At 38.4% G+C, this 16,683-nt stretch overlaps 1 protein-coding gene across 1 annotated transcript in view; it reads right to left on the minus strand.

Moving 5' to 3' along the window:
- Positions 1–2,949: 2,949 nt before the first annotated feature.
- Positions 2,950–16,683, minus strand: part of LOC140486284 (sodium/potassium-transporting ATPase subunit alpha) — a 41,984-nt gene continuing 28,250 nt past the window's right edge. Inside the window, exons 13-23 of the mRNA XM_072585211.1 lie at positions 16,058–16,233; positions 13,816–13,952; positions 13,175–13,325; positions 10,781–10,949; positions 9,857–10,011; positions 9,556–9,679; positions 7,476–7,621; positions 5,957–6,087; positions 5,307–5,408; positions 5,060–5,151; positions 2,950–3,241 (exon numbers count right to left, since the gene is read on the minus strand). Coding sequence (XP_072441312.1) covers positions 3,213–3,241; positions 5,060–5,151; positions 5,307–5,408; positions 5,957–6,087; positions 7,476–7,621; positions 9,556–9,679; positions 9,857–10,011; positions 10,781–10,949; positions 13,175–13,325; positions 13,816–13,952; positions 16,058–16,233 — 1,412 coding nt within the window. The 3' untranslated portion in view covers positions 2,950–3,212. The remainder of the gene's footprint in view (positions 3,242–5,059; positions 5,152–5,306; positions 5,409–5,956; positions 6,088–7,475; positions 7,622–9,555; positions 9,680–9,856; positions 10,012–10,780; positions 10,950–13,174; positions 13,326–13,815; positions 13,953–16,057; positions 16,234–16,683) is intronic.

Raw genomic sequence — 16,683 nt, forward strand, 5'->3', positions numbered from 1 at the left:
TGTTTGATCAATTAAATTAAGTCCTGAAGTCTAAACTTGAAGCATTAAGTCCCCCAAATTCCTGAAACTGTGGTGGTTGCAAAGTGTCAGACATGGCCTTAATTTTGTGGCCTTCCTTTGAACAATTTGCAGGAAGGAATCACAGACTATAATCTAGATGAGACCAAAATAACTAACATCATCATAGTCTTTATTTTGTATTTCATTTTCCTAGGTATACAAATATACTTTGTTTTTGCTACAGTCTGAAGCTGGCTGTGAATATTTAGATTTGTGCACTACAGCATGCAGACAGTTTCCCTTTTAAGGGACTTTACAGCTCAGCATTAACCATTTTTTCATGCATCGGATTGCATTTCTATCAAATGATACCCCTCATTCTCCCCACTGTACTAAATCAGGTTGTAATCTTCACTAGTTTGTTGTCACATTCATGAATTGGGGATAGCTTATCCAGAATATTATATAATCACAAAAACAAGTCCACCTGGGAACCTTTGTACTCTGGGAGCAACTGGCCTCCACAAAGCAACTATGATTAATTATATCCCATTAGTCTAACTCAATCATTTCCCTATCCACCCCAGGATACGCCAGTATTCTGATACTGCCCCTGATGCAAGGCACCCTGTCAATTTCTTTTGCAAATCCAAACATAAAACATCCACAAGATTAACAATATCTACTAATCTGTAACCTTTGATAAATTAAGCCAGGTTGATGAGCTTTAAATACTTCCCAAAAACATGTTAGTGTTGCTTAATAATCTCGGTGTGTCACGAATAGGGCAGAGAGTACACTTAATGAGCTCTTCTGGCAACCAACCTGTCCCCTCAAGCTAATAGGTCTATTAATAGTGTGGACATGGGCTTTTGTGGTGCAATGGAAGTGTCATAACATGCCCAAACAGATTTATTAAAAATAATTTAAAGTGTACCTCAACACTTGACAGCAATCTGATATCTCAAGAATTGATTATTGGAAAGACTCAGGTTTGGTAAGACTACATGGGAACTCATAGGTTAGGAAATTAAATTGCAGAAGACTACAAGGGAATTAGCAGCACGAAACCATTCTGTCTCTCATGCTTGCTCTGCCACTTGATAAGCTCTTGATGATCTGATTGCAGCCTTAACTCTTCTTTCTACCCAACTCCTTTGTCAACCAAAAATGCACTCTCTCTACTACAAAACTCTTCCCTAGAGAGCAGAGTCTAACATCTCAAAAAAATTCTGTCCTACATGGAAACCCTTTATTTCAAATCATGGTCCCAGTTTTAATGTTCCACATAAGGGGAACATCCTCTCAGCATCCATCCTGCCAAGCTTCAAGATTTTTGTTTCAATAAGATCACCTCTCATTTTTTGAACCTTAGCAGATACAGACCCAAATTGTTCTGATAACTTCTTCACCCCAGCAATCAACTAAATGAACAGTTGCAAATGCAGTTATATTCTATTCTTTCTTAAAAGGAGACTAAAACTCCAAAGCACTCCAAATGTAGTGTTATCCACACCCTCTGCAACTGCAGCAAAACTTGCATAGTTACATACTCTTGTTGTTCTAATCAATTGCTATATCTGCTTAGACGGATTCATATACAGGTCCCAATGTGCAGAGTTCTATAATGTCTCTATGTAATTAGTATACTGTTAATCTTTCTGTCCTACCAAAATGGACAATTTGACATCTCCTCACTTTTTACTACCTGCCAAAAATTTGTCCGCTCACTTAATCACACTGCTTATGCTTTTCTTACAACTTACTTTCCTACCCATCTGCATGCTGGTTACCAAATTTAGCAACCGTACATTTTGTTTTCTTCATCGAACTCAATGATATGGGTTGTAAATAGCTGAGGTCCCAGCACTGAGCCATTGCTACTCTACTTGTTACATCTACCAAACAGGAAAAACAAGCCATTTTCTGTTAGCTAACCAATCCTCAAGCCAGGCTGATGTTACATCAGGAGCTTATTTTCAGACAGTTGGAAGAGAGGGAAAATTAATGAAAATTTAAATGTGCAAATATCATTGCTACATCATCCAGCATACACATTTAAATCTGGAGGTGGGTGCTATAAAGTACTCAATAAGCTTAGCCAAAAAAAAATCATGTATTCCAAAGTTAGGTCTGCACAGGTGATAATTTCACATTTCTGAAAGTCTGATGGGCTTCAAAACCGGCTGTTAATTGAACATTTGTGGAGGTCCAAAGACTGCAGGCAACATAACCAGACAGGTATGTTATCAATGCCAGTACATTTCCCAACTACAGAAAGACAGTCACGTCCACATTGCTAAAATGCTCACAATATTACTTTTTTCAGTACAGCACCTTCTCTGCCAGACAAGATCAGAAATTTATGGTACAGAAGACATTCATTTGATCCATCTTAGTCTTTACTGGCCAGAAAAACCCATCTAGCCCAAACCTGCTTTCCATTCTTGCAAGTTTCAGAACTACAGGTGCACACCACACGTACATGCAAATCATGGTGAGGTTTTCTATCTCTCGCACCATCAGATAGTGATTTCTGAAAGCATCCCTTCAATTATTTGAGATCTTTGCTTCTTGGTCATTTATATTTTGATTTAAGGGAAATGCATGCACTCCAAGATCCATTTGTCCAGATGCATTGGGTTATTACAAAATGTATTCTCTTACCTTCTCCCCAAATAAATCACATTTCTCTGGATAGAATTTGTCAATTTTTTACCCCAACTAAAACCTAATAAATTACCATAACAATACCCAAGGAAAAAGAATTGCGAACAGGCTAAAATCTGTCTTATAGTCCATTTAGTATTCTAACCCCCAATGAAATCTAAATAGCATTCATCAATACCTTTTCACAGAAACAATACTGTTACATCTAAAAACAAAGTACCTATGGTTTCTGGACAAAATTGATAACAGATACTTGAAAGTAAAAGAAATGAAGGCAAATAATTTAAAATAGTTTTATTACCCATTGCATTTGGTGTATATTAAATGGTTGTGCAATTAAAATACAAAAAGAGTACACACAACACTGACATAATCCAATTTATTTAAATTATACTTGTAAAAAGTTTATATAAAACCACTGACGTTTTCAGTTTTGTTTCTTACAAAACAGTCTATCTCCATTCACCACAATTAGCACTTTAGTAAATGTTTAATCGTTAAGGCAGACAAACAAACTGATGAAATTTACTAGCATTTGTTCTTTAGTAATACGTTTCCTGTTCCACCCAACCTAGAACAAAAGAACAAAAATCAGTGCAAAGTACATAACAAAGTAGACTGTGAAGTAATGCACAATCATGCAATTCTCATTTATGTTTTCAAGATTTATCATCCTGGTGCCCTAAATTATTTTCTCTTCCACTTGAGAAAGAACTGTTTTTGATCAGACAATCACAACAGTGCAGATCATGCTCTCACCCAACATCCACATTTGCGCATTTCCAAGTAGGTTTTAAACAGACAACAGTTAGAAGGCAAACTTGACGTAATTTTCTCTTGCCTGTGTTAATATCACTAGACCAGGGAAGTTAATGAATAACTGCAGGCAGAGCGGTGGATGTGATCTATATGGACTTCAGTAAGGCTTTTGACAAGGTTCCCAATGGGAGACTGGTTAGCAAGGAGAACTAGTTATTTGGATACAGAACTGACTCAAAGGTAGAAGACAGAGGGTGGTGCTGGTGGTGGAGGGTTGTTTTTCAGACTGGAGGCCTGTGACCAGTGGAGATCCACAAGGATCGGTGCTGGGTCCACTACTTTTCATCATTTGCATAAATGATTTGGATATGAGCTTAAGATGTATAGTTAACAAGTTTGCAGATGGCACCAAAATTGGAGGTACAGTGGAAAGCGAAGGAGGTTACCTCAGATTACAACGGGATCTTGATCAGATGGGCCAATGGGCTGAGAAGTGGCAGATGGAGTTTAATTCAGATAAATGCAAGGTGCTGCATTTTGGGAAAGCAAATCTTAGCAGGACTTATACACTTAATGGCAAGGTCCTAGGGAGTGTTGCTGAACAAAGAGACTTTGGAGCGCAGGTTTAAAGCTGCTTGAGAGTAGAGTCACAGGTCGATAGGATAGTGAAGGTGGTGTTTGGTATGCTTTCCTTTATTGGTCAGAGCACTGAATACAGGAGTTGGGGGGGGTGGGGGTCATGTTGCAGCTGTAATGGACATTGGTTCAACCACTGTTGGCACATTACGTGAAATTCTGGTCTCCTTCCTATTGGAAAGATGCTGTGAATCTTGAAAGGGTTCAGAAAAGACTTAAGGATGTTGCCAGGGTTAGAGGATTTGAGCTATAGGGAGAGGTTAAAGGGCTGGGGCTGTTTTCCCTGGAGCGTCAGAGCCTGAGGGGTGACCTTATAGAGGTTTATAAAATCATGAGGGCATGGATTGGATAAATAGACAAAATCTCTTCCTTGGGGTGGGAAGTCCAGAACTAGAGGGCATAGATTTTGGGGAAAGACATAAAAGACACCTAAGGAGCAACGTTTTCACGCACAGGGTGGTATGTATATGGAATGAGCTGCTAGGGGAAGCGGTAGAGGCTAGTACAATTGCAAAGTTTAATAGGCATTTGGATGGGTATATGAATAGGAAGGGTTTGGAGGGATATGAGCCGGGTGCAGGCAGGTAGGACTAGATTGGGTTGGAATATCTGGTTGGCATGGACAGGTTGGACTGAAGGGTCAGTTTCTGTGCTGTACATCTATATGACTCTAAGTGGCTCAGATCGATACCAGAAGTGGTAGATCTGATAAACCTGTCCCAAACCACAATGTGGGGAATGATTTATTTAATATGGGTAGCAGGAACATAAATCCCCAAAACTATTAACTATTTAACACAATTTCACATGTTAAGAATTGAGATCAAGCAACAAGCAGCAGTCTGGACACTCAGGACAAATAGAAATAAATCACAGCAAAGTCTCAGTAAGGCACATTAGCCTTTGAGTTATAGACTGCACATGAACCCAAATAGATTACTTACAAATTTACACTAAACACTAAGATACACTGTCACAAACAGTTGTAGATTACCTCCAGGGTTCCTACGGATAAGGAATCTTCGCATTTCATCATAAAGAAATATGATAAGACTGTATGGAAAGGCACAGAACCACCAGTTTGGTCTGAAAGAAAGTAAAAGGAAGGATTAACAAGGAGGATATCAACCAACAAGAGGAGAAAATTCCGGTAAGAAAACCTGAACACAAAGGTGCTTGAAATTTTAAACTTAAAAGCAATTACTATTGCATGAAGTAAAACAAAAAATGGGAATTCTTACTTGAGTGGGAACATCCTGATTGCAACATCAGTGCCAGGGCAATATGAAAGGAAAGCAGCAAGTGCTGTCTCCTCAAACAAACCAAAGATGAGAATTTTGTTCCTGCAAAATAGGATATAGGTTATTGAAGCAATGCAATAGAAAACACTCAATACCTTGACAATTTGCACTCCCGAGCACAGATACTCAGTTCCACTGGTGCTGGAATAACAAACTGAGTGACTCGTCATCCACTTGAGTTTAGGTAAAATCAGGTTATTCAAATCAATGGCACCAGACACTACATTATCCTTATGCTACTTCCTCTTCAGCATTTCAATAGCAGAAACACTGGAACAACTCTCCCAAATCCCAGGTGAAGGTGGCAATTATATCATTACAGGTCAAAAATTTGGTTGAGGCCCAATACTGATATGACTTTTTTAAAAACAATAAAACATTACTGCTCAACACATTCACCTGCAAAATAACTAGATCACTTTGCATATACTCTAGCCCAAATTTAACCCAGTAGCAGTTGCACTTCTATTCCATTAGATAAAATAGCAAGAGAAGATTTAATTTCACAGTTAGCTTTATGATTATTGCATATTATACCATTAATTGCCAATAGCCAACCCCTCTCGTGAACATAATTTTGAAATATTTACTTCATTCCCTGCTGGAAGATGGAGTTCCTTCTGGTCTTACAGATAATTAAGTCAGCCCACTGTACAATCACAATGCTGACAAAAAAGGAAGTGTGGCAGGTGAACTCCACAACTTTACGCTGTTGATAAGTCTGAAAAAGAGTAGAAATATTGTAGACAGGAGTTAAGTTATAAATATGCTCAGGGATAGTCAGAAAATTCAAACTTGATATATGAAAGAAGTGAAATAAGGCTTTAAAACTATTCTTATTTCAATGGAAGCACATTATAGAATGAACTCCCACTCAGTGCTGGAAGTTTTCATCAGTGAGTGTAATACTCCACTTCTGACAAAAGAATCACATCAGACTCCAACCATGTCTCCATAATCTTGCTTCTCTGAAGAAAATTGTAACTCTTCCTTTTATCTCCATTCATAAACCTTCTCTAAATTATGGGGAAAACCTCAATTATTCAATATGTTAAATGGATCCTCCAAGCACTGACTGATTAATGATCCATTAATGATACTTGTTAGACTTCTGAAGTATTGCTTACCATTCTGGGTGCCACATTATACCCAAGCATCGGAAGGAATGAAGAAGTGATGTACAAGATTGATTTGAGGATGAGAAACTTCAATTATGAGGACAGATTGAAGAAATTGGGACAGTATTCCTTTGAAAGAAAGTGACTAGAGGAGATTTGATAGAGGTCTTCAAAATCATGGTTGCTGGACAGCGTAGATAGGGAAAAACAATTCTCACTTGTAAAAAGAATGAGAAAGTGAGTGCACATTTCAAGTGATTTGCAATGGTTAGGGTTTGAAGCAAGGATGATTCGAGAAAAACCTTTTCACTCAACGAGTAGTTAGGGCATGGCACGAAATACATTTTCTGGAAATGTGATACCGGCAGGTTCCATTGAGGCAGAGGCCTTTAGATAAATATCTGGAATGTAATAATGAGCAGGGAATGGGGACATCATGAGATTGTCATTGGGCATGAATACTCTCATCTGAAGCACCACTGCATCACAATGGGCAAAATAGCCTTCTTCCATGTCATTAGGCTTGTGATTCTGTGAAATCTTTACTGAACAATTCTTCCATCTTAGAAAGAGGAATCAAAAATGAAATTATCAGTAATCCCAATCCCAGTCTTTTGGAGAAGCAAGCCTCATCAACAGGATGACACTGAAGTGAATGGCACCAATCCTGCATAAATGTGCTTAAACTCACTCAAAGACTTTGTTTTTGTAAATTAGGTCCAAAGCCAGTAAAAAAATTATATGGTCTGTTAAGTTCCAAGGTAAAGTAGGATTATTGTTTCTATTAATAAATTGCTCTAGATAATGCTTGAAGCCACTTGCCAGTTAAGTGTGTATTCTCTGATAAGGGCTCAGCTACTCTAAATCATTAGATACTATCATACTACACCCCCCCCCCCCCCCCCCGCCGCAAAAGTCTAAATTAACTATATTACTGGAAATTAGGCTTTGGTTCTCTCAAATACATGACTGTAAGGAGGTTTGTACGTACCCACTGTTGACCATAACTGTCTTCTACATCACTGATCCACCGGTCATCCCATTTCACACGCAATCCTATTAGATCCAATGGGAGAAATCCATTCTCAGCCAGGATCACAAAATATGTGAAAAAACCACCCAATGCCTGGATCATTCCTGGAGAGAAACAATCACGTTGATTTTCATTCTTGCCTTTAACATTTGCTCAAACAAACTGTTAGATAGTACAGATGAAGGAAATTTCAGAAGTTCACCAAGAAACATTGATTAAATACAGTTTAGTAGGCAATGAAAACAATGTGCAGAATTAAGGAAAATAAATATGTAATTACGCAAAACAGTCAACTGAGGCACACAGTCTCATGCTAAGAGGGGCAGAGACCATTGCATAAAAATGAAATAAAAAGTAGCAAAGCAAGCAAATTTTAAAAATATGGAAAGAACTTACAAAGGGTAGAAAGACAAAGGATAAACTGCCATTGTGAACACAGAAAACACATTTATAAAAGACAAGTGGCAAGTGATACTATAATTGGCATTAGGAAAAAGAGGCAACATGTTAAAATTGCATTTTATATCTTCACAGTAAAGGACGACAAAATCCCTGCACTGAAAATAATAAATCAATGGAAGAAATTTAATTAGAATCATTCCAGTGAGAAAGTTGATCATTTGTGCATTTGTGATCAGTAAGTTTGAATAATCTAGCTGCACTTTTAAAAATGTTAACATGTTATAGAGTACTACTAACAGGATATTCACACACACACACACACCCATAGTGAAGGCATTTGAGAAGGTTTTATATGAGTACAAATAAAAGCTCAGGAATGGAAGTAATTATGCAGCATGAACTGAAGATTGATTGAAAGATAATAAATAGAAAAGAGTTGAGATAATGGGCATGTGTCTAGATTATCAGGATGTGACCAATAAATATTCCCCAAACTGTCCATACTGGGACCCCAGCTTTTCACATTTACCTCTTCAAAGTATGCCTACCATTACATCTGGTTGGACAGGTACATGAATAGGAAAGGCTTAGGAGGGATATGGGCCAAATGCAGATAACAGGGACTAGTTTAGTTTGGGAAACTTGGTTGGCATAGATGAGTTGGACTGAAGAGTCTGTGTCTGTATGAGCTGAGTTTGGCAAGTCTCAGTTCTGCAACATTTGAAAGAAAGCATTTCAGGGACTTGGAGGACTTCAAGTTTCACTCCATGTAACAGTTCCGTTTTAGAGTAGTGGATTTAATTTGATTTTGAGACAGCTAACATGCAGTAAATGTAATTTTTACATAGAAATGACAGAAAGATGACAGAACTATTTATAATGAACCATCTTGCACTCAAACTCTAACAGAACTCCCTGGCAAAGCAGTATTCAAATATAAAAGAATGACACAAAACCAATCATAGTTGGCGAAATTATTCGGCATGAGCAGAGTGCGGAGTACAAAATATCGAGCGCACAAGAATTTTGCACAGATAGGTCAAAAACAAACCAAAGATTGATTTTAGTCTAATATTAAATCACTTACTCTGATCATTCCACTATTCTGTTTTAGGTTCTACAATTAAGTGTGCCATCCATCATTTTACTGATGCTGTAATGTATTTCTCCCCTTCCACCTGGGGGTGCTCGCCCACAGCAAGTTGAGAAGGTCAAGATGCATTACAATCTACATCATAGCATGTTGCACACCTCCAACAGTTTGTCTGAACAGCTACTCTTTACACTTAATTCTGCAGAAGCAGCATATTTCAATGCAGCAGCTCAATCCAGTTTTCACGTGACAGCCATTCACAGACTCTCTCAGCAACAATCCAGGAATGAATACTTTGGCTTATACCCCAAAGCCTGAGAACATTTAAGCCAAATAAAATACTGTAGAGTTGACTGGATTCAACCCAGATTGGAGTGGGGAAAAAGTCATTCTTCATAGACATGTCTGCATTGAATGGAACTTTGAATTTTACTATTTTTTTGAATAGGTTTCATCAAACCAGTTAAAAGCTTTAAATTATTGGCATACTTTTCAGTATAGTGGAAGTCGAAAAAAAATAAAATGATCAAAAAAAACTCTCACCAATCTGTCCATAAGCCATACTAATCAATCGCTCATTCACCAGTTTGTCTGTTTTGGGATTACGTGGTTGCCTCTTCATTATGTCACTTTCAGCCTGTTCATAAGCAAGTGAAATGGCAGGAACCTGCAATGGACAGCACAGAAATAGTTAATGAGTCCTCCTGTTATGACTGGGTAAAATGAGCAATAAATAGTCTGAGGTGAGGACAGCCATTGGGTGAAGAAAGTATCAGTGTGTCACGGAATCTTAAATATCTATCTACATAAAATAAATACAAGAGGAAGTGAAATGGAGACTCACCATGTCAGTACCCAGGTCGATGCAGAGGATTGTAACAGTTCCGAGTGGCAGTGGGACGTTTGCAATAATGAAAATCAGAAAAGGTGTGATTTCAGGGATATTGCTAGTTAAAGTGTAAGCGATGGATTTTTTTAGATTATCAAAAATCAGGCGACCTATAGGGAGATCAGATTACAATTTGAAGAATTAAAATAACTCCTGTACAAACTGAGTTCTGTACTTTGCATTGGTTTCAAAATAAAAAAGTCTTCACAGTAAGATGGGATTTCAAAAAAAAATACACAGGTAATATTCAGCTCAAGATGCAACTATGACTAAATATTCTTCAAAATTACTTAAGGAAACTTATAGCACCCTTTGTCCTAATAAAACAAAGGTCTCATTGCTTTCTCTTACAACCCTCTACCCTTATCCTTCATCTCAAGATGATATTTTACGCTGGACTACATGAACAAAACTGGCAGCAAACCTTCAGAATTTTAGGCTGCACAGCCAAGTGTCAATAAGTTACTGAAGCATCACAGATGAATCAATGTTATTCTGGTTATATCACCACATACATGCTTTTTTTTTAAAAAAGGATTACTGAACACAAAGGAGGAGCTAAAACCCTGCTAACTGAGCTGCAGCCCTCTTCAATGAAGCATGAATTTTTTTTTAAATAGCCAACTGCAACTTGGAATCTGATTGGGTAACAAACTTTCCATTTAACTGATTTCTACTCAAGTAGGACCAATAGCATCCATGTGGTAACAGCAGAATTAAAGGGGATAAGTACAAATCTGCAAAATGGAAATTACTAAGTAAATGTTCTTTCGAAATGCTGATTTGATTTGCTCTAAATTTCTAGCATTTTCCATTTTTATTAGAAATTGAGATAGCCCAAACACAGATGTTACCATGTGTTCAAAATATTACCCTCACCTTCTTCTACACCAGTGACAATGGAAGCAAAGTTATCATCTAGCAGGATCATGTCAGCAGCTTGTTTGGACACATCAGAACCAGCAATACCCATAGCAACTCCAATATCAGCCTTCTTCAGGGCAGGAGAGTCATTCACTCCATCACCTGTCACAGCTACAATGGCACCCTGCAAGACGTGAAATTAAAACATTAATCAATCTATCAGCCCTGGCTCATTTCAATTGCATTTGAGTTGAAAGGTTGCAAGTCCTACTCCAGGACAGGATCTGAACTCGAAAAAAAAGATGCATTTCATATTACAGAGGTGGTGCTTGCTGAGCTGTCATAGGCAACTCTTTTTGGGCAGGATGCTAAACTAAGGTCCTGCAATATTCTCTTAAGTCCATGTAAAAGATTCCAAGGCAGTATTTTGAAGAAATATCCAGTCCAATAGTTTCTCCCAGTAAACTGCACAGAAACACAGTCTAGTCATCAACGACAATCCATATTGCACAACATTTCCTGCGTCATAATAAAGTGACTACAGGTCAAAAGTATTTCATTCACTATGAAGTCACCTAATACTTCCTGCAGTAAAAGGCGCTATATAAATTAAAAAACTTTTCTTTGGTATGTTGTCATTTGTGCGCTCTCAGAGAAACCATCTTTTGGATGAGGCATTAAACAGAGTCTCCATCTATCCTCAGGTGTAAATAAGAAAGAATCCAGAACATTATATAAAGCGCTGCTGATTGTGAGTTGACTGCAGAATCAGAGGGTGGGGAGAGACAGAATCTGAGAGTAGCTGCTCCTCCAATCACAGATTCTCTCTCATACAGGCTGCTTTGGATCCTAAAGATATAGGTTTCCCTCGACCAATTACAATCTTGTTGCTCTCCTTCAGCGGCAGAAAGGAATCTATTATTGGAGAAGCCTCCATTGAGGGAAAGAACCTGTAATTGGAGGAGAACAAAAGGAGATAGAGGTGTCACGAGGTTGTAGCCAATCAAGTGGAGGTGAAGCCAGTTCTGGCTGTATGGCTGAGACAAAGGCAATGCTATCAAGATGGGGGAGAAAACAAAATGGTGAAAGAGGAGAGGAAGAATCGGAAGAGGCCTTTTAGGGCAAGGCAGAATAGGAGGAGAGGTCATCAACAGGCTACAGTGCTCACTTTCACATTTTCAGCTTAGGTTATTTCCTTTTAAAAGGAAATCTTTGTTCTTTTGAAACCCTCTGAATCAGGGTTTCAAATTTCTAAATGGTCGCTGGAAAATAACCAACAAAATAAAAAATACTTTCCAATATCTTCCTTCCCCTTTAAAATTGTCCAATAAACTTTAATTTCAGTATTGAGAGATCTGGGATAGAGGGAGGAAAAAATTGTGGCCCCTAGCCTTTTTCTTAAATGTTGTCGCTTCAAAAAAAAATCTGTGTACAAGCTTTAACTAGTCACAGTTGATTCTATTTTTAAAATTTGTTTAATGGGCTGAAAAAGTCCAGTTGATTCAGAAAAGCCTGACCTTCTAGAACTGGGGCTTGCTTTATCAAGCAAGCATTGTGGTCAACAATGGGGATTTTGCAAACGTGGGGTGAATAATGCAAAAGCCTTTCATTGTTGTTAGACCCTTGGCTGTGTGCCAAAGTTTCTAATTTCTTTAGTATTCTTTAATGGAGTTATACAGCAAGTTTGCAAACTCCTGCTTGATGAACAATTCTAACTTAAATCTGCAGATCTCAGGTCTCTGAAAACCAAAACATACCTCCCAAAAAACACCAAAATACAGCAGTTGAGAAAATCTCAGAATCCTTGAAAGGAAATAAGTTTGATCTCTGCTACGTAGCAATCAACTGGATAATATTCAAGAATATGGAATTTTCATGCATTTTGTGACATTTACTGGAACAACACTGGACAAGGAGGGCATCTAGCTCACATGTACTGCTGCACATGGTTAGTTGAAAGAGGAGTACATTTAAAAAAAAATATTTGTGCAATAAAACCTCCACAGACAAATTGAAGTTTTACTCACACCTTAGAAGCTGCTGACTGAGCATAATGCAGTCTGTGAGATCTATTCTGAGGCCATTTATCGGACCCGCTCTTCAGTAAATATTGAGAATCTCATTTGACATAATATAAAATGACTCAGATTGGAAAATGCATCAAAATGGGAGGCTTGTTTATGCTGCAGGCAGAAGTTCTTGATCAAGGAACAAGATCTAGAATTCAGCAATCAAATTTAGATTTGAGTAAATCCTGCACTCTGCAAAATAATGCTCAAAATGTAAATATAATGTAAATGCAAATCTCTTATTCTGTCTCTTTGTTAACTGCAATATCGTATCTTAAACAGGTTATTTGAAGTACGGGAAGGCACCTGCATCACGTTTACAAGTGCAGCAGTTTCCTACCTGTCGCTGACAGCCTTCCACGATAATCAGTTTCTGCTGGGGAGAGGTTCGAGCAAAGACTATCTCTGTATGATGGTGTAAGATTTCATCCAACTGTTCTGCGGTTAGATCTTTAAGTTCTGAACCATGAACAACACAAGCTTTGGCATCCCTGTATCACAAAGCACAAGATGAACCTCAGAAAAGCTGCAATACTCAAATAATTAGCGATTATCATTCATATTTAAATATAGTTGCAATTATCTTTTAACTCACCCACCATCCTCCCAATAGGGGATTATAGAACAGCAATTTCGAGCAATACTGCTCGATTTTAAAATATCCAGCTGGAGAAAGGGCCCAGGCTTTTCTTTAGCTCTGCGACCCAGAAGTCAGCTAACTCACAACAAATGCCAAGAATCAAAGCTTATGATCTGTTGGGTCCAGTTACTGTGCCTTTGAGAAGTCATTGGAGGAGTTATAATGAATTAAAACACTGGTAACGTTCTCCATCAGTGGCTCTCACTAAAGACAACCTCAAGGAATCTAGGTCCCAAATCTATCCAGTTCTGAGATAGTAAATGTCAGTCAATGTTACAACAAACTATTACAAACAGCCCCAAAAACAGTGAACCAAGAAGGGGATTCCATACTCTGCTTACCTGGGATTAACCTGACTACTGGGAATGTTCAGTCGAGCAGCAATATCTTCAATGGTCTCATTTCCTTCAGAGATGATACCCACACCCTTAGCAATAGCCTTAGCTGTGATTGGATGATCCCCAGTTACCATGATAACCTTTGAATTACAAATTCAAAATAAGAGTCATAAACAAAGAAAATGACATCTCAAAAGATCCTAACTCCACATTCTCAAGACATTTTGATCAGGCGCCACACAATGAACTATTCAAGTTGTGGGGGAGTGAAGAGCAGATTAAGGAGTTGATTGTATTCTTGTAAGTAGTTATCATTGACATTGGCTATGTGTAGAGTGGTCACTGCAGTCTTTGGAATGTGAACATATATCCCTCAATCTTTGCTCAAAATAATTTGGCAGTAATATGGCTTTAGGAGAACTGCCACTAGCTCAATGATCTCAAGAACTTAAACTTTGAAGAAATAATTGAAATCAGATTTCAATATAGAGTTGAAAATGAACAGCTGTTTGACATGCTGTTTAAAATGCAATATTAAGGCAGAGAGTGGTGGTAGATGGTAAATATTCAGCCTGGAGCCCAGTTACAAGTGGAGTTCCGCAGGGATCAGTTCTGGGTCCTCTGCTGTTTGTAATTTTTATTAATGACTTAGATGAGGGAGTCGAAGGGTGGGTCAGTAAATTTGCAGACGATACGAAGATAGGTGGAGTTGTGGACAGTGAGGAGGGCTGTTGTCGGCTGCAGAGGGACTTAGATATGATGCAGAGCTGGGCTGAGGAGTGGCAGATGGAGTTCAACCCTGCCAAGTGTGAGGTTGTCCATTTTGGAAGAACAAATAAGAATGCGGAATACAGGGTTAATGGTAGGGTTCTTAGTCAGGTGGAGGAACAGAGGGATCTTGTGGTCTATGTACATAGATCTTTGAAGGTTGCCACTCAGGTGGATAGAGTTTGTAAGAAGGCCTATGGAGTATTATCGTTCATTAGCAGAGGGATTGAATTCAAGAGTCGTGAAGTGATGTTGCAGCTGTACAGGACTTTGGTTAGGCCACAGTTGGAGTACTGTGTGCAGTTCTGGTCGCCTCACTTTAGGAAAGATGTGGAAGCTTTGGAGAGGGTGCAGAGAAGATTTACCAGGATGTTGCCTGGAATGGAGAGTAGGTCGTACGAGGATAGGTTGAGAGTTCTCGGCCTTTTCTCGTTGGAACGGCAAAGGATGAGGGGTGACTTGATAGAGGTTTATAAGATGATCAGAGGAATAGATAGAGTAGACAATCAGAAACTTTTTCCCCGGGTACAACAGAGTGTTACAAGGGGACATAAATTTAAGGTGAAGGGTGGAAGATATAGGGGAGATGTCGGGGTGGGTTCTTTACCCAGAGAGTGGTGGGGGCATGGAATGCGCTGCCCGTGGGAGTGGTAGAGTCAGAATCATTGGCGACCTTTAAGCGGCATTTGGATAGGTACATGGATGGGTGCTTACTCTAGGTTAGAAGTTCGGCACAACATCGTGGGCCGAAGGGCCTGTTCTGTGCTGTATTGTTCTATGTTCTATGTTCTATGATGCTTGTTGGGTCGGCTAACGTCAACAATAGATACAATATTCTGGCTCAAGAACTAAAGTCTATAGACAAAACGATCTGAATGTTAGAGAACACTATTGTTTGAACGTACATGACCAAAACAAAGAATCTATAGTAAATGGACTATTAGATAAGCCAAAATAAAGCAATAAAGCCTATTTTCCTTTCTTCAGCCTTATTTACAATACTGTTTATGTATTTGGCTTTTCATACAAGACATGTCAATGCATTACACCCCTGAAATTTAGGACTGGTGTTGGGCTTGCCTTACTAAAACATGTTTAAATGCTAGGGAACTATAAAGATTGTTAAATGATAAAGAGAGCAGCCCATGCCTAGGAATATGTTTAAATTAGAAATGAGAGAAAAACAGGGGACATGTATATATTATGCAAACATTGAACTAGATTAATGTCAGCTTTTCTTTTTTGCAGGGCCACTGACCTCAAACAAGTTACCAGTTTGTGCAGTAAATGCACAAACTAATATTCAAAAAAGGGAGCAAAGGTGTGGCTGACATCACAAAGTAGTATCCGAGATACTGGGCAATAGAATACGTGGAATTTATTAGTTAAATTTCAGATGTTTAACCTCTTTCGGGTTAGATGTCTTAAAAATCTACTTCTATTTCAAACACTTTGCATGTCAAATCATTCATTTTACCTTGATCCCAGCACTTCTGCATTTGCCAACAGCATCTGGTACAGCAGCACGAGGTGGATCAATCATAGACATGAGTCCAACAAAGCACAGTTCAGTCAGAGGGAAATTAGGTTCATCTGCATCAAATTCATATCCTTCTGTATATGTGTCATTAGGCAGTGCAAGATGGCAGAACCCTACGAGAGTGATGAAAGATTCAGCAGGGAACACTGCACTTAATTATTTATGTCAAACTAATATCTTCAAGTTTAATTTAAGATTTCTTTTAGCAAAGTGCAAGTTAGGAGCTGGTAGAAAACATCAAAATTGTTGTGCTAGAATATGGATTGCAATCCATCTCAGACAGAACTAAAGTTTCTCCTGTTGGCAGTTAAGTCCTTTATACTTTCAATTTAGGGATTTCTGTGTTAATCCAAAGTAAAAGATTCTGGTGCATAACTGCTGACAATTTGCGATATTTCAAAAAGCCGCAAAACCTGATGCCTGCATAATATTCACCCCATGTCAAGTAAAACTCCAATACAGGTTGAATTAAAAGAATCTAATGTCTTTAAAAAAAAACTTTTGAAATTGGACTGATTTTCTGGCAATTCTGGTTGATTTTCCTCTCTGGCTTGATGTTTGAA

Source organism: Chiloscyllium punctatum, chromosome 15 (assembly GCF_047496795.1).
Source record: "Chiloscyllium punctatum isolate Juve2018m chromosome 15, sChiPun1.3, whole genome shotgun sequence".
In the NCBI taxonomy this organism is placed as follows: domain Eukaryota; kingdom Metazoa; phylum Chordata; class Chondrichthyes; order Orectolobiformes; family Hemiscylliidae; genus Chiloscyllium; species Chiloscyllium punctatum.